At 32.3% G+C, this 19,224-nt stretch overlaps 3 protein-coding genes across 3 annotated transcripts; 1 reads left to right on the top strand and 2 right to left on the bottom strand.

The window, feature by feature from the left end:
• Window positions 1-2,874: 2,874 nt before the first annotated feature.
• LOC102594635 (probable galacturonosyltransferase 6) lies at window positions 2,875-9,682 on the bottom strand. Its single transcript, XM_006343610.2, has 9 exons — window positions 9,285-9,682; window positions 9,147-9,181; window positions 7,931-7,972; window positions 7,701-7,839; window positions 7,513-7,589; window positions 6,380-6,612; window positions 5,234-5,591; window positions 3,658-4,173; window positions 2,875-3,482 (listed from the first exon to the last, which is right to left on the bottom strand). Exons 1-9 carry the CDS (start codon window positions 9,400-9,402, stop codon window positions 3,207-3,209), a joined length of 1,794 nt encoding a protein of 597 aa, XP_006343672.1. The 5' UTR covers window positions 9,403-9,682; the 3' UTR covers window positions 2,875-3,206.
• A 2,048-nt stretch (window positions 9,683-11,730) lies between these two features.
• Window positions 11,731-13,108, bottom strand: LOC102594297 (S-norcoclaurine synthase 1-like). The gene is made up of 2 exons (XM_006343609.2): window positions 12,882-13,108; window positions 11,731-12,175 (listed from the first exon to the last, which is right to left on the bottom strand). Exons 1-2 carry the CDS (start codon window positions 13,051-13,053, stop codon window positions 11,898-11,900), a joined length of 450 nt encoding a protein of 149 aa, XP_006343671.1. The 5' UTR covers window positions 13,054-13,108; the 3' UTR covers window positions 11,731-11,897.
• Window positions 13,109-15,633: 2,525 nt separating this feature from the next.
• On the top strand, window positions 15,634-18,532 carry LOC102593760 (S-norcoclaurine synthase 2-like). The gene is made up of 3 exons (XM_006343608.2): window positions 15,634-15,807; window positions 17,170-17,378; window positions 18,067-18,532. The coding sequence occupies exons 2-3, from the start codon at window positions 17,195-17,197 to the stop codon at window positions 18,354-18,356; spliced, it is 474 nt and encodes a 157-aa protein (XP_006343670.1). The 5' UTR covers window positions 15,634-15,807; window positions 17,170-17,194; the 3' UTR covers window positions 18,357-18,532.
• Window positions 18,533-19,224: the final 692 nt, after the last annotated feature.

Below are 19,224 nucleotides of genomic sequence, written 5' to 3'. Positions count from 1 at the left end.
TAGAATCGATTGATCAATTGAACACTCCTCAATTAGATAAACATTTCACCCTAAAAAGTCACAGATAGATGTATATACATTTTAAAAATCCATATATATATATTTACTAGTCGGTATATATAGCAAGTAAAAGGATATTTTTCTCTCTCTTTTATATAGGTTGATCAATCAACATCAATGGCTTCTACAAAGCCCTCATTAGCAAATTCATCAAAGAAGCCAAGGCTACAAGTGCAAAACACTAGTAGTATCAAGGACAAAAAAGTAATGGAGGAAGGGGAGAGGGCAGAAGTATCAATTAGTAGAACTGTAAGCCCCATGAGCATAAATGAAGCTATAACATCAGCAGCAAAAAATCCAGCTTTGCAACGTGCCCTTGAAATTATAAGATTTGGCAAAACTCAAGGTCATCTATTACTCCTTTCTTTTCTTCTTCTTTTTAAAAAATAAAAATAAATTATATGATAATGTTGAAGATTAGGAGCATATGTAGTTAAAGATGTATGTAAATTCATCCAAACACAATAATCTTGACTCATACCTTATATATGTGTTAGAAATCCACTAATAAATAAGTATAGTTTGAATCAAGTAAATTAAATAGGTCGTGAGAAAATTTCAAATTTGATTCTTTAATATTTAAATCCTAGATCTGTCACTATATATGATTGTTCAATCTTCTTGCAGCACAAAAAAGAAAGACCATGAAAGAAGACAAATCAAAAGTCATTGCTAAGAAAAGCATGAAGATCAAGAATAAAGGAGCAACAAGTAGCAAAGAAATTTTGACCACAATTCCAGAAGATGATGTGATCATACCATCAATCAAACCCTTTGAAATTTAGTATCTTCCATTTCAAATGTTTAGAAGGTGAAATGCATCTTAATCTTAATTATAACTATCTTGGTACTTAATTTGAGTCTGTTAAACAAAAAATTCAGAAATGACTAATGTTAAGGGTTTTTAGAAATCTATAGCTATAGTTTGGGTATTTACCATTTATAGCATAAGGAAAGAGGCTAGCAAGATTGGGAGACAGGGAGGAGAGATGCTAGATACAAATTATATTCGATGAATTTAAGTTGTATCAACGAATACATAATGATATATGAATGTTGATATAATTGTATTAGATACATACATGCTAATACAGTTGTATTCATTCGCTATACAAAAATATAGGTTGTATTCGATACATCCCAAACAGATATAAGTTGTATTTAATACATACAAGATGATAGTAGAGACATATTATTTATTCTACTGTATTATGCCAAATAGAGGGAATGAATACATAGAAAAATAGAGAAGAAGATACTTGTATCAATTGTAACTCTCTAATGGTTGTTTCAACGTACTATTTGGGATCTACTATGTGGAGTATCATAGTGAAATATATTATACAAATAGAGGCGAGCAAGAGAGGAAGAGAGAGTGGAGTGCAACAAGAGAGGGAGAGAAGGAGCAAGGAGGTGTGCAAAATTGGAAGAGAGGAGAGAGGCAAGAAAAAGTGAAATATATAGAATGTAACTTATTAAAGTATAACCATGATTATAGAAGGTGTTGTTTTTGGTACTACTATTATTTTACACAATTCAAAAACTTCCATAACGTTGGCGTGATTCGGTTTGAACAACGGATCCTGACGTGATACATCCTCGTAATGAAAATAGAGTGGAAACATGAGTTGATCCATAATGAGTATTAGATTGAAGTTCTCTTGAAGAAGACCGCCAACTCCTATCCTGAAGATACAAAATGCCTGGTCCTCTTCTCTTGTGTCAAAGTATAGTGTAGTGTAGTGTGGTGAGGTTTTGCCTCACAGAAAGAGTGGGAAATTGTTCGGAAAGAAACTTAGGATTTCTCTGGAAATATCATGGTTTTTATACTAGGTAAAATTTCGTTGAGTTTGGCACGAGTTTTGAGTTTTGGAAGCTTAATGCTTGAAAGAGTTGACTGTAGTCAACATTCGGAGATTCTGACGTCAGATCGAAATTCCGCCAGTTCCATCAGCTCTAAAAGAGTCTTTTTAATCTAGTGTGATGATTAGTTCAGGTTTTCGGGCTTCCGTTTAGAGTCGGTGTGATTAGGTGTTTTAGCCTTTGAGCTTAGTCAAAAATTTGACTTGGGTCAACTTTCTTGGTAAACGTGCTCAAATCAAATTTTGTCAATGCGACTAGCTCCAAAATGTCAATTTTGGTCTAGAACAACCTTTGATTTGATTCCCGAAGGTGTCGAGGGTCAGTTTTTTGCTTCTTGGCGTTTTGTTGTATTTTTTTGTTAAAGTGTTGACTTTGGTCAGCATTTTGACGAAACCACCTCAAATGACTGTTTTGTCGATTCCGTTGGGTCCAGAGTGTCATTTCCTAGTCGTTTCCGACTGAAAGGTTGAAAACGGCTCAAAGTCGACAAAAGTCTTATTCCGATATTAGGAGGAAACTAAAATTTGATGTTGATGATTGAGTCTGCTTTAAAATCATGTTAAAGTTTTACAAATCAATAATCACATCCACTAATGATGATTAGTTGATTACCCAACATACAGAATCCAGAGAGCCATTCTAGGAAATTTTGTCTTAAAATATCCTTGCCATATTCATAGTAATAATAATCGATTTACATTTTAGACTTTGAAAATTTAATGCTATGAATAAAATTTGTTATCCTAGACACTTAACTAGAGGTCTTAGTCGTTGGTAGAGAACGTTAAAACACTAGCCATGATTGGATTTCTACAATGTGAATCTAGATTAGTCGTGTCTGTGAGTATCCGAACCGGATGATTGAAAAAAAAAATAAGGTGCACCTTATAAGTTTTTTCCAAAGCAATCCCTCCCTCTCCAACAATATACATTCTACAAGAAAGAAGAATGTCATAGAGAAATATATTTCTTATCTCATCTACAACTGGTAAATCATAAGAAACATTTTTAGCATTCTACAAGATCAATATACATGCAAGTCCAAGCATTGCAGGAATCTCAGGGACATGCCAATATCAGGTCCCAAGTTATTGCTATTGTGGGATAAATTTCTATGACCGCTGAGCAGGAAATAAACGTGGGCAGGACGGGAGTAAAAGTTGGACTTTACAAGTTAAAAATTGCGGGATCAATGTGTGAAAGAATAAGGTGAACGTGAGGGGTTCCTACACTACGTGATTGTGGTGAAGTGGAACTCGGCCTATTGCTAAAGGATAAAATTCCTAGTCATGAATATTGCATTGTTGCACAAAAGGATGTTCATACCTAACGTGTTTCTTCCAGTAGGGCTTGAACTTCTGGAGTCCAATCTCTAACCATGGTTTCATAACTCCGTCATAATGAATCACAGCTGCTTGCTCGATTTCATTCAGTTTGACACCAGAGTCGTACCCCAACCCCAAGGCATGCCATCTCCGATCTATAGCACGTGTATGTTTGTAAAAGGTCATCCAACCAATGGGCAAAGTACCAGCTTTCATTAATGGTCTATTACTTCCCTGCACAATGCATGGACTAAAAATGAGGCTGTGACGAATAGAAGGAGAACAATGTTCAATAAAACAGCCATAAGTCAAAACTGTATATACACATTATTATAGAGAAGCTAAGAATATGATTAGTAGCTGGTCAATTCCATAAGTAATTAACAAACAACAGGATATAGATGCATACCAGCTCCAAGTACTTGTGATAGAGCCCAGTCAAGTTTCGTTTCCTCCACTCCTGCAGATCAAACAAATTCATCCCAAATGCCCATGTGCATGATTTCACGTCAAATTTCGTTGCCACCATGGGGTCAGTGAAATTGATGAGCATGTCCATTCGCCGGAATGACGGCTCACCTTCAAGACAAGTCTCCACCGCACCATTCACTTTACCCTTCATGTTGATGCGCAAAAGTCCGCTTAGATCCCTTTTCACAACCACGTCATGATCAAGGAGCACTATCTTGTTGAGAGAAGGAAAGATATCAGGCAGGTAGAAGCGCAGGTGATTCAGTTGAGAAGTGTATCTTGGATCAAGAGACTCTTGCTTCTGCAGAGTATCCTTGTTGGGTAACCAATCAAACATGTCTATGCTCTGGATCTGGATTGTTGCTTTGCCAGGAGGATTCGACAAGAACCACATTGTCATCGCTGGTTGGTTAAGAGAATCCGTCACAATATGAAACACAATCTTCTCTGGAGCCTGCCAAATACATAAGCACTTGAATAAATTTGTGCATAACCATCATTATTTAATTTATGTCTTCAAAATGTATAGTAATCATTTCCGTATTCCCTTTTTCCAAATGCTTTGCTCGAGCCAGGGATCTGTCAGAAAAAGATTTTCTATCTCTACGAGGTAAGGGTAAGGTTTGCGTACACTCTACCCTCCCCAGAACCCACCCTATGGGATCACACTCGGAATGTTGTTGTTGTAAAATCTATAGTAATCAATAGTATAAATTTGTGCATAACCATGATTATTTAATTTGTCTTCAAAATATATATAGTGATCAATAGTTACTCCTTGCAGCTACTGTTATAAAATCATAAGAGTTTAGCCCTTCCATACATGACAGTTGCATGATAAGTTACAAATGATAATGTTACTGCAATCATAGTTCATCTTGGAATTCTATTTGCAGAAGTGAGGACACCAACAAATAATAGCATTATGTGTTCTCATAAGTCGATAGTGGACTTATATGCACAATTGGAATTACTCTGTTCCGCGCTGAAGCCAAGGCTGCTTACAGGTAAGCATCAGTTACCATAGATACTAAATAAAAAAATTCCTCTAAAGACCATGTGCAACATGACATATACTCCAAATACCTATGTTCTATTCTTAATCATCTTAAGATCACAGCAGATTAAGTAACGATGAGAAAAGAACATAAAAGGAAAAAATAGAACGTGAATAAAAAATATACTCCCTTCTGTTCATTTTCTTAAAATGGTATGACTGGCTCGGAGATCAAGAAAATAAAGAGATTTTTGAATCTTGTGGTCTTAAACTAAAGATGTGGTCTTAAATTAAAGATGTGTGTAATGCACCAAAAATGTCTTTTGAATCTTGTGATTTTAAACATGCCATGTGAGACATTGGAACTAAAGAGGAGAACTAAATATAAAAACTTGCTTTCTTTTTAAAATAGACTAAAAAGTAAAGTAATACACATAAATTGAAAGAGAGGAAGTAGTAAGAAATTGAAAAAAATAAAAATAAAAGCCAAGAATAAGAAAATTAAGGAGATGCTCACCCTAGCAGTTGATACAGTTGAGTTGACAACTGCAGAACATGCCAAAACATTGTCAGAGAAAACAGCAAAGTGGTGGAGATCTGGATTCTGAAATTTATGTTGGTTAGGTAGTTTCTGCTCCTCGGATTGTAGGGCAAAGTATTCAGTGGTTAACCGCATGGAGAGGCAATGAAGGCCTTTCGGAGTAGTTCTTCCGGCAAGATTTTCAAGGAAGGAAGCTTGATTCTTTTGCGTTCGAAGTTGTTCCTCAGCATTATACGTCATCGCACGAAGTTTTTTCACCATTGCCGAGCAATCAGGGAACAATCTACTGGCTTTCGACAGGGTTGCACTCATAGCCTTCATCTTCTGTATCGCCCTAGAATGATAACTGTTCTTAGATCATACATACATCATTTAACTGCTCCCTAGTTTCCAATCAAAATAGTATACTTCCCTATTTTAAAGATTCTATCAACTTTCCAAAAGTAAAAGCTTTCCTCTACACTCTTCAATACTTTTCCCATATTTGAGCATATAAAAAGTCGGACGACTTCTCTTTTACAAAGTTAGCCTTATTGTCACTTTCTGAACCCATTTTTATCTCAATACATCCAAACATCCATTCACAGATTAATACCTGTGCCCAAAAAGTAAACTAAAAAACAGGACAACAACAAACCCAGTGAAATCCCACTATGTAGGGTCTGGAACTAAAAAAACAGGAAAAAGTCATAAAGAGAATAAATACACTAAGTACTTAATTCAAGACTGAGAAAAAACATATTCGCTGGCCAACATTCAACACTTAGTTACCAGACCAACCAATTTTTCCTCAACTACTCATGGACCAATAACAGGTTAAAGACATTCTTTGTGTACATAATTAACTTTAGCACCAAGTTATTTGTCGATTTCATTTGACAATTTTGACCTTCTCTTGGATATTCTTTCAGACACAATAAGTACAAACATAACTCACACTTGTAAAAAAAAAAAAGGTACAGAAAATGGCTAAAAAGAGCCATTACTCAAGCCAAGCAGATTTTATGCTACGGTGGAGCAACCAACATATATCAAATCAGCCAGGTTCCATGATGTGTCCAGGTTTGAGCTTGTGTCCAAATAAGAGATGATGTCAAAGTGATGAAAGAAATATCATCTTACCTCCTTGACAAATCAGAATCTTTTGAAACTTCACCAGCAGCTCGTTCCAAGTCTTTAATTCGTAGCTTTATCTCTTTCACAAAATTAGAGTTACTACCCGCCGGTGCAAAATTCAAGAATGCTTTGGCCCTTATCAGCTGATCTTTAATCTCCTTCACCCTCTCATCTAATGCCCTCCGTGGATGAGACTGTACATTCTGACTATGTTGAACCTCTTTTGGCCTGGGTTTTTCCTGCAATACAACCAACTGAAATCAGGTGATAACATGCAGAGCTACTTGCAGTTAACACGAACAAAATACATAAAAAATATTCCAGGAGTTGACCAGTAGTATTCGACCATTCACAGCGAGTGGAAAGAGAAACCAATATTACTTTAAACCCTCAATACAACAATTAATATTTAACTTTATCACAATTTATTTTACACAACAGCTGAATCTTGGAAAGTGAAAATCATAAATGAGCATGGCACATGAAAACTCCCTTCTTAAAAACGTTCAGTCAAACCTTCTTTTGATTTAGGAAAAAAAGAAAAAGAATAAAAAAATTCATCTGAATAATCGAATCGACAGCTTCCCTACCGTCATGAACATGCAAAATTTAAATTTGCTAATTTAACTTAATCTAAGAAAACCATTTCTTGGTAAGGTTCCAAAGCATGAAGACATAGTTTATTACTACACATTATCACAATCACCACGTTAAAGCAACACCTTCAAAATTCAAACACCACCAAACAAAGGAATCCAGCTGTATGCATATGCAACTACTCTAAAGCTGCAAACAACACGTGATATTTTATATAACCACCATCAATTCTATTTTTGCCAAACAATAATAAAAGTACATCTATTAGTCTCAAGTTCTGGACAAACAATATTTGTGGCTTTCAAATTTAATCAACCGTTCCACTACACCAAATTTCAGGATCAACTATATGAATGATTTGTAACCATTGCGCTCTACTTGCAAATGATTCCACCAACAGCACCTCTATGATTTTTACTGTACTAATTAAAAGATTTATCTATTTATGAAATAAAATAAATAAATAAAAGGAATGGTGAAGAAAATTTCACACTAAATGAATGAGATCTTTGATGTAGCGTCCGTTGGACTTCCATACATACCAATGCCTTTTCTCGTGTGGCCAGTGTTTCCTCTGGTAAACTTTGTTGACTTTCTTTCTTCGTATCATGTGTGGTTACTGAAATTAGGTAGGAATGTGTACAATTAATTTCTAGTTGTAGAATGAAAAGAAATGCCCAGGGTGAGGGTGGGGGTGGGGGTGTAAAGAAAATCTGAATAATCAAATTACCATTATTTCCCGCCAAACTGACATTCTTAGGTTGACCAAGACTATCATTCTTATCAATGGTAAACAAACTGACTGCAGAAATTTGGTTTCCATCTCGGTAGACATCCAAGATTGGTTCTTTGAGGTTTTCAACTTCTTCCTAAACCAAACAGCAGAAAAAGGTTTGCAAACATAAGTTCATTTCATGTGGATGTCCACAGTTTTAAGAACTTATATAGAGTTTATATCACCTGTTGAACTGCATTAAGCGCCTGAACCTCTATCCTGTGCTTCTGAAATGGAGAAATAGAAATATCAGTCAGATCATATCATAACAATATAATCCATCAATTCCAATCAAAACCCAAATAAGAATAATCTCAATCAGATCCCATACAATAGACTCCATTTGTTTCAATTCATGACACTCTTTCCATCTTTATAGAGCTTCCAAAGCATTCAGATTTTTAACTTTGATATGATCTTTTCTATCAAACTAGCTTGTTAACGGCTATTACTTCTACATTTTTATTTGATTACCACTACTAAAATAATATACTCTGTATGAGTTAACTAACATCAAAAAACTCGGGGTCCAGTCAAAAACTGACACAAGCAATAAGTAGATAATTCTTCTCACAGAAAACTCTGCATCCTTGCCTTTACAAAGGGACAGGCTAATGGAAGTATGGGGACCATTAACAGCTTGATCTTTAACACCAAGTCCAAAATATGCAAACAACGAGGGTACCAAAAAACTAACTTCAGCTATAAAAAAGAAGCTCTTATGAATTACTAGAAAACACAATTTAATAAGTAAAATCAAATGTTCAAAACAATATATGCTTCTTTATCAACTTCCCCTCAGCAACATATACCAAAACAAAGCAACAGGGTAAATGGAACTTATGGAAGTATGGGGACCATTAACAGCTTTATCTTTTACACCAGGTCGAAAATAGGAAAACAACAAGGGTACCAAAAAAACAACTTCAGCTATTAAAAAAAAAGCTCTTACTGATTACTAGCAAACGCATTGTACAATAGTAAAATCAAATGTTCAAAATAATCTATGTTGCTTTATCTACTTCCCCTCAAAAAGCTCTTACTGATTACTAGCAAACACATTGTACAATAGTAAAATCAAATCTTCAAAATAATCTATGCTGCTTTATCTACTTCCTCTCAACAACATACACCAAAACAAGCAATACCCACAACAAAAACTGAATAAAGGAAAAGAAATCTTACAACAACAACGACACACACAGTATAATCCCACAAGTGGGGTCTGGGCAGAGTATTGTATAAGCAAACCTTACCCCTACATCTCATCTCAAGTAAAAGCATTGAAAAGCAGTTCGAAACTAAAGAAAGCATGACAACACATACTGAAAAAGGAACACCCACTACCACAAAATAATACAACAATCAAAGTGCAATAAACAGTAACAGTAGAAATCTTACCAGAATTGATAAATCTCCAACAAACTCCTTCGATGCTGCAACAACCCAAATGTGAACAAAATCCAATCAAATTAGCTAAAACAAAAAGAACCCCAAAAACCCAAACAACTTGAAAACACATATAAACAAAACCATTACCATCAGAACCAAGATGAATCAACCTATGTGAAGAAAACAACAAGATTGGAGTTGTAACAAAAACAGCAATCAAACAGAGGATGATAAAAATCCTCGTAAATCTTCGAGTAAACCTCATCTAAGACATGTAATTAACTCAAAAAACACTTTGGGTTTTTGGATCGATTCAGATTCAATAAAGGGTATATCAAAATACACAGTTCTTGATACAAAAAAAAAAAATGCAACTAGGGTTTTTTCTGATTTTTTGTCTTCTGGGTCAAATGGGATCGATTTGGGTAAAAAAATTTAATTAAAAAGATTTAATCTTGATTAAAGAAAGGCGATGAAAGCGGAGATAGATGGGGGTGCCATGTTCGTGAGTACCCGTGAAGGAAATGAGACACAAAGAAAGAAAGAGAGAGTAAAAATGGAGTTATATACTTTTTGGAGAATTAACTTTAGGTTAGGTATAATTATACAATTATTGTGTACATATTATATTGATATTCACGTTAAACCAGCTCCTATGCAATAGCTTACAAATTAAATAGAAAATGTATAAGTTGTGCCCCGATTGGAGAATTAACTTTAGGTTAGGTATAATTATACAATTATTGTGTACATATTGTATTGGTATTCACGTTAAACCCGCTCCTATGCAATAACTTATAAATTAAATAGAAAATGTATAAGTTGTGCCCCGATTGGAAAAGAGGGAGAAATCATATATGATGAGATATCATTCACTACACCAATTTAGTTGATCGTAACACTTTCTCTATCTTGAATTATTAGTCATGATTTTTGAAAATAGTTATTTCAAGTTGTTTGTTATTTTAGAAATATAAGATTAGATTAATTATTATTTTTTTCTAATTGTTCTTGAAGATCTCAAACAACATAGCAATAAATAATTATTCATCCAAATAATTATAGCATCATTTATTTATTTTACAAATTTTAAAAATCACAAAACTATAAATTTTTGTCCATTCAAGCAAATGTTTATGTTGTTTGAAACATGATAAATAAAGTATTGATTACTTATGAAGAGTGAATTTGCTTTAGGATCGTGTTGATCAAATTTTATTCAATCCCGATAATTTAATAAATTTCATGAGAATTTTCAAGCTGACTACATTACATCTATGTTTACTATTTTTTTCTTTTCAATTCGGGAACTCGAAAAGAAAAACAATTACAATAAATTAGAAAACTTAACATCTCACGAGTACATTGAACCGATGAACAAGAGAACAAAACTAGCCTAAAAAGTATTTGGGTGCTTTACATATATTTTTATTTTCAAGTAATTAAAGAAGCTAATTATTATTAAAACATGTTTAGCTTTTAGCATTTCTTATTTCTTAGATTATTTCATTAATTAATAATTGAGATGACACAACTATTGGTTAAGTGGGCCGGCCCATTATGGTTAAGTCCAGGCACAACTGGCCTTCATTCAGAATGGAAAGTGTATACATATTGTATTGTATGGTATTGTATTGTTTAATGAATATAATATTTGGATAAATTGTATCGTTCTTCGTCATTATATAATATCATATATCAACAATTTGAATCATAAACCTGTAAGAAAGTAGGATACGAGAAGAGTTGCTATAAAAAGTTAGGATAAAGAATATTGTGAGATGTAGGAAATTAGCTTGCTCGTTGGGTATATTCAAACAACGGGCCTGGACTCCTTTTATTTCTTGTTTTAGTCCTATCTAAATGAAGCCCAAATTTGTTAATACATAGAAAATTAGAAATATATTTAATATTGTGCTTTGAGATTAGTATAATGAAAGGTGAACAATTGAATACCTTTCATGGAAACATTACGTAGTGAAGTTACAGATATATGCTAATTGTATAGGTTAAAAATTACTCTTCAATGCATATATAATAGATTTTGAACACTTTGCCACTGACTTAGTGATCAGTGATGAATTGAAAATCATAAGGTCTTAGATTTAGAACCCAACGATAGCAAAGAAATATTACGTGATTCCTTCTCATCCGCTCAAGCTTGATAAACAAATTAACCCGATACTTGTGTTGATTGGAGATAGTTGATGCTCGATAGAATAAGCCGAGGTACGTGCAAGTGAAACTACACATGTATAAAGGACAAGTCCATAACAAACAATGATAGAGCTATAAAACAATATTTCACACAATAAGGAGTATGTAGCCCAACGGTTAGGACAATTGCCGCTTAAGCAATAAATCCGGTTCCTTCTTTAAGATTAAAGTCGATCTTTTCAAATTTTGCGCCCAGTCCAAATGGAATCCCAAACCTCTTTAAGATTAAAGTCGATCTTTTCAAGGTCATGTCTAACTTTGATCTTATAAATTTCTATTTCATTTTATTAGTCGGATATTAACACAAATTATATTGATGCCCAAATTCAAATCCAACACACCTATTTGACATTCCAATCAAAGATTATACAAGCAATAAACAATGACCTTATCTTACTTTATTCATGACCAAAAATAATAACATCCAATAGTAAGTCCATCATAATACAATACATTACAAGAAAGAGAAATAACAAGAATTAAATTAGTAAAATGGAAAACAACAAAAACTATGAAATAAATCCAATAATAATAATAATAAGATTATTTCTCAAGATACTCAGCAGAAGCTTTCATGATGGCAAGAAAAGCTTGGAGGTTGGGAATAGTAAGATGAATATTTTCAACATCTTTAGTCTCAAAATCAATTGTAAGTTTGATGAAAGATGAATTTTCATCCTTCTCAATGACTTCAAATTTGATTCCATAGAAAGTGAATCCAAGATCAAGATATCCACCTTCAACAATCTCTACTTCCTTCACTCTTTTCACATCATCCAATAACACAAACTTCTCTTTATATGGAGGATTTCCAGGTAAACCTAATACATTTTGTCCAAAAAATAAAGTTATTGCTAATCCAAGTTATCATAATCAGTCGTAGTTAGACTTGACATAAATTTTGATAAAGAAAAAAAGACTTTTAAAAGTTATGGTGTTAAATATATCATAACATTGGTGTGGATACAAAAATTTTGAAACTTGTATTCTTTAACATGTCGTAGTATCTGTGTTGTGGCTATAAAGACTTCTCATTAAGAAAATAAATTGAACTATGTCACTTCTTTTTTACGAGGACCGATAAGAAAATAATGACAAATGAAATAGAATATTATCGTGTAATAAGAAGAATTATAATTAGAGGGTAAAAAACTATAATGTGTTTGTTGTGGTAAGTAGAAAAACTAAGGGAATATACCGTTTAACTAGTGTAGGTAAATCGCACCAGATAATTACATCAAATCAATAAATATAAAGCGTTTGACATTTACACCCTCAACACTTAATCATGGTTAAATGGTATAATTTTCATTTCAAATTCTCCATTGCTAAATCAAAATTAATTGATTGGGTGTAAACACCAACTACAAGTAATCACTATGGACGACGTCACCTATGAAAGAAGAGGAAAAAGGAAGAGATAATTGTGCTAATTGTGTGTATATCAGATACGTATCTTATATTTATTGATTTGATGTAAATTCGTTGATAAATTTTTATGAGGTATGAAGTGGATTAGTAACTTACTAACTTGCACTAGTGTACCAGCTCCTCCATTGCCTTCAATCAACTCAACTTTTTCAACAATGTGTGGGAGTTTTTCAACAACAAATTTTGGAAATTCATTAGTGCCATAGAGATTCCACACTTCACTTGCTGATGCATTTATTTGTACTTGCTCTGTAAATTTCCCCAACATATTTTTTTTTCTGGTGACTATTAGTCAACAAGCACTATTAAGTATATAGTAGTTGCTATGACACACACACACACACACACACACACATATATATATATATATATAGATGCAAAGTGGGGTCCAACAAACCATACTTAAAAGTGGCCTTACGTATTTTTGTGTTTCAATTTACGTGACACATTTTTTTTTAGTCAATCCAAAAAAGGACACATTTTCTTATTTGACGAATGTTTAATGCCGTTATCGAGTCTCATTTATTTGATAAAACATTTTTTGTTGATGTGAAACCAAATTATTATCGGAGAAACACCTTTAAAGTGTAGACATTGAAATTCCAAAAATACTCTCGATATAAAATTTAAAATTTTAAAAACTCTCGACATGAAACAGACATGTCGACGAAGAGGAATTTGCTTCTAGCCTCTTATTAATATTTGATGACATATAAGTTGATAAAGATAAATTTCAACCACAAATGCATAATCATAATTGGCTGGCCTTCATATTTTAATTGGTTGACGTGACTTCCTTGTATGCCAGGGCATTTGTATGGGGACATCTATTTTGCTAAAATTGGAGATTTTTTTAGTTGTTTAAATTTTATCCCCATTTATTATTTTACGTAAAAATGGACAATTTACGTAAAATAGCATAATTTTTACTAATTTATGTATAAATGGCATAATTTTGACTAGTTTTATCTTCTTTCTCATGTTATGTAAGGCGGGGAATAATTTAAACACAAAACGTTCACAAAGTTTTAACGAATTGATAAAATATATTGTGTTTGTGAGTTATAATGGTCATAACCCATTTTTATAGGTGACAAAAATATTTTTGAAAAATTACGAGGAATTGACACAGACATACAATTATTATTATATATAATTGGCAATATATAGTCCAATATTAATTAGCAATTAATAGCCTAAAACAAAATTAGCACGTATTAGCCTAAAAGAAATAAAACCAACTTTTTATAGTTTTTTCTTTTTATCATGTGCAACCAACCCACATTAATTAAGGAAATGTGGAATTATTTTTTCTTCCTTGTTTTCAACTCCTATAATTAAGGAAGTTAGCTCTTCAATTTCTTTAAATTCTTAAACTCAACTTTATTTAACCGTCTATTTAAAAGAAATAGTAACGCAAGCCAATATACATATGAAAAGGATTTTAGAAAGAAAACAAAAGAAGGTTGAATAACCTAAATTTTCGCAAAAACAAAATTGAAAAAACTCCAGTTCTACAAATCATGAAATTCAACAATAAATTTGACAAGAACAAGATTATATATAAAGATGATTTTTAGAAGTATCCATGAAAAAACATATTGTTATATCTTATTTTCATAAACAGATTGAATTAAGGAGAAAAATTGAAATTTAGGGAGAGAATTACGTATGAAAAGAATTCTGAAAAGAGAAAAAGGAGACAAAAAAGAGAAGAACTCTATTTTAAAAGTGTTGACAAAATAAAAAAAAAACAGAGATAAAATAGGGATAATAAAATAATAATTTTTTAGAACGTGTGTTTGAGATAAATAAGGAGAACAAAAATACATTTAAAAAAAAAAGAAAAAAAACTATTCAAAGCCAAATAAATAAAACAAAGTCTTTTTCTTGCTAAAAAAATTAAAAGTGAGTTATTTATTGCTAATTTAGTCTATAGGGTGTTATGTTGTGCCATTTGGTAAAAAATGACCTAAATACAAAACTTATTTTATCATATTTTCTAAAATTTGAAAAATTACAAAAATTCCTACACTCCTATTCTTGGATACATTACTTTACGCGATGTATCGATGAGATACATCACTTTACGTGATTTATGCATTGTAATTATTATTACTACTACTATATATAAGAGTCTACGGCAAGCAGCTCTTCGTCAACATGGCAGCTTGCCGATCAAAGGGTAAATTAGGTATTACAAAACATAATCGCTATAATTGACTTGTACCAACTGCTATCATGATTATATTGGACAAAAAACCCAAAATATATTTATGTATTTATTCATCCGTCCTTTCTCAAAATGTGCTACTACTCTGACTTATGGACCTCAGCTGATACTTAATTACTACACGCCATGTGCTTTTTTACTCTCTTTTTTATCTGTTTTTTTACAAAGTGTGGTCCTTACTTAGATGTTTACTACACGTGCTCTTTATGCAACTTTTTAAATAGTCATCCAATATATATATATATATATATATTTTAATTAGTTACTGGAGCAAGGTGCCCCTTTTTATTTAAAGGGAAAAGGGTTAAATATGCCCCTAAACTATTCGAAAAGGGTATATCTAGACCTTTTCGAATAGTTTAGGGGTATATTTGACCCTTTTTCCTTTAATATAAATGTCATGTAGTAATGTAAAAATGACGTGACAATTCCATTTGGCATTTAACGCCCATAAGGGTATATCTAGACGAAAAGTTGGACGGCGAGGGCATGAGTGAGCCAAACTTTAAACGGAAGTATATCTAGACTTTTTCGAATAGTTTAGGGGCATATTTAATCCTTTTCCCTTATTTAAATAATAATTCTTTGGTCCCAATAAAATTACATAAACTAAAAAAGAGAAACTAAATATTTTGAGCAAGTCCATTAAGGGAACCGGTCAACTTTCTCTTTTTCGGTCATCTCTATTTCTCTCTGATTAATTTATTTTCTTGTAGATGATGATTCACTTGTGCTGCTCATCAATTTCAGCTTAGAGACTTCAAATCTGACTCCGTGGGCTTGTTTGTTGTGAGTTAATTAACCTTTTCTGTCCTCCATGTTGCAATTTGTGCTTTATCTGAGTTAAGAATTCTTCTACTCAAACTTGTTTAGCCATTAGCTATTTCATTTGCTTCCCTTAATATATGTGTGATTTGTGCATCCATCTATGTTTTGTGCCATGGAATCCTCCATTCCCTTCTTATCATTTAATTTTTACTATACCCAATGACTCTCTTTCTACAACAACATTATTGATCCAATATCTGACTGCCTCTAGAATTGCTGAGTCATCCAATATTCTTTTGGTCTCTCACATTTTCTAACATGCTATCTTTAGCTTTTTAACTGTTTTTGTACTTTCTTAATTTTATTAAGATTAAAATCAACATTTTAAAATTAAATTGTATCATTCTATTCTACTACATATATGTAGTAAAGTCGTAAGAGTAATATTTTTCATTACTATTTAGTATTTTCTTTGTATTAAATTCATTTCTCTGATATTATTCTTTCTGTTGATTATAAATTAAAATAAATTGTATAAATAATAATTAACAACATAAATATTTAAAAGCTATGTAAAAGAAAATTCAATTGACTCTTGACATTCTATTGGTGCCACATAAAAATGAGTTAGATGATAAACATATATTATTCGAAATTGACGTAAAAAGTACTATAAATCACAATAATTAACAATTTTAAAAAATACATATAAAAAAATCACTTGACTCCAAAAAATCTATCAATGCCACATAAATTGAGACATGGGAAGTAACATATATTATTTGAAAATTATGTTAAAAAGGTACTATAAATTACAAAAATTAACAATTTAATATATTTAAAAAACATAAAAAGGTTAATTTTTGAAATCCTATATATGCCACGTAAATTGAAACAAAGAGAGTAATAAAGCAAGTATAAATTACAATAATTAAGAACTTAAAATATTTTAAAAATCATATAAAAATTTCAATAACTTCTCAAGTTTCATGATATCACATAAATTAAAACAAAAAAATTAACATATATTGAGTCCGTGCTGGCACGGGGTCCTGTATCTAGTAAATGTATAGATCACCCTAGTCAAAGATCAGTTGGAGCAACATTGACTTAGGAATACCAAGTATATATAATCTATTCTTAATAGCACATGATTAATAAAAAATTAAAGGCACAATATATATTTTCCAGCAGCCAACATGGAAGTCTTTTGAGTCCAAATTCAAACTTGGCAATTGTAGCCATTTACACATTTTTGTAAATTTAACATGTTGTACTACTATAAATACCACTAGAAAAACTAAAACATAACATAAAACAAGTTCATAATAACATTCTTTCACGAATCATTGTTTACTAAAAATTCTGTGTGTACTCTGTTAGTATCAATCACCACCGTTAGGACGATATGAAGGGGACAATTTCAGATGAGATAGAAGTGAATGTGCCTGCAAATGTAGCATGGGAGCTCTATGGAACATTACATTTGTCTAGATTCATTGTGCAAGAGTTGCCTACTCTTCTTAATAAAGTTGATGTGATTGAAGGTGATGGTAGTACTGGAACTGTCCTCAAAATCACTTTTCCTGAAGGTACGCAAAATCAATCTAATCATCTTAGATACGATGTTCATCGAGGGAATGATATCTTATGTCCACTTACAATCTGAATAGAAAATATATGATTCAATGAAGATCTTGTGTTTTCATTTAAAGATCCCATGTGTTATTTTTTCCTCTTATGTAGAATAAAGGTCATATAGCTTAAATCACACTCGTAATGAGCTACAAAATCAAATCTCTCGTGTTTATATATTGGAGCTAGAAACAAGCAAGATGAGATCGCTCTTCTTCCTAGACAAGATTTGTTTCATATGAGCCAAGTGTAGTATGTTATAGTAGTAGGTACTTCTACTCCCTTTCGTGATTGTTGGATCATTCTAGTGCTTCGGGTTATACGACCCCCCATCAAAAGACATCCAACATAAAATTGTATAAGACTTTAGTGATTAACTCAGCGTGTGAGATGTAGTATGGTAACAAAGGGGAATCATTTACTTCATTAAATGAACAACAACAAAATCAACAGTCAGTGTAATTCCACAAGTGAAGTCTGTGTAGGGTAGAGTATGCACATACCTTACCCATAGATAGTCTGTTTTTACAAGACCCTCGACTCAAGAAAAGAATAAACACTAACATTTATAAAAACATTAGTAACACCATCAAGAAACTTAATTAAATGATTATTAATTATGTTTTTTGTTTGTTGTTAAAATAGGTACACCAGGAATACCTTATTTCAAGGAGAGATTCAACATAGTAGACAATGAAAAAAGATACAAGCAATCTCAAGTTATTGAAGGTGGATATGTTGATCTTGGCTATACTTTTTATGGAATTAGATTTGAAGTGAATGAGAAAGATGAAAATTCATGCATCACAAAATTTACAATAAATTATGAAGTTGAAGATGTGAAACTTGCAAGTCATGCATTCACTATGTTTGAGCCATTGCAAACTGTCATCAGATCAGCCAAGACTTATTTAACAAACAAGACATATATATGATTGAGTCTCTTATCAAGCTAAGTCATATCATCTAATTCATTAAGATGAACAAATTTCTATTTTTATTTCTATCAAATTCAACTGTACTTGTAATATTACACTGAGTATGTTGTTGTTGTAGTATCATATCGAACAACATTTCACACATAATAATTAATTATGTGATGCAAAAATAATAATATGCAAAATCTAATATTTTTCATTGTGCATTAGTTTATCAACATCCAATATATTTAATTAAACTTTGAGTATTTTGGGACTTAGCTCTGAAGATGAATTCCCAATTAATCGATTATTGTCCGATTAGGAGAAAGGTTTGAAATAGCGCAAAACAATTGTCAAATGTTTGAAGAAATTTCAGACCAAAATTGGACAAAAAAAATTTGGACCATTTCTCGATTTGTGCGTGTCATCCTTGCGCAGGGGCCATGCTAATCTTCTCTGTATCGTTCCAATTTTATCGGATGTCCCCGAAGGGACAAGCATACATGTTAATATTCCGCGATATAAACTAGACAAAGAAGCTTTATGCATTCGATGAGGGATAATTTGCTTGTTGGGTTTCTTTTGCGGGCCTGGATCTTCCATCTGAATGGGCCGGCCCTATCTTATTTCTCTTGCTTCATGGACTTCGATGGAAAAACACAAAGTAGAACCATGATTTATGAATTATAGGTAATGAGTTATTGGTTTAACTGCTTTTAATAACGGTATTGGTACTTTTATTTTATTGGGGTATCGGTTCTATGTTTTGGATTTTTTCTTTCTGTATTAACTGATAACTGATAGTAAATTAGTAAGTTATAATTAGAGTTAATATCTCAAAAGGTTACTCAACTTTAAGAATTTATCTAATAAAGTCATTAAA

The sequence above is a fragment of the Solanum tuberosum genome, unplaced genomic scaffold (genome assembly GCF_000226075.1).
Source record: "Solanum tuberosum cultivar DM 1-3 516 R44 unplaced genomic scaffold, SolTub_3.0 scf00047, whole genome shotgun sequence".
Classification (NCBI taxonomy): Eukaryota; Viridiplantae; Streptophyta; class Magnoliopsida; order Solanales; family Solanaceae; genus Solanum; species Solanum tuberosum.
The sequence above is the reverse complement of the archived record's forward strand: the minus strand, read 5'-3'. Positions and strand labels throughout refer to the sequence as shown.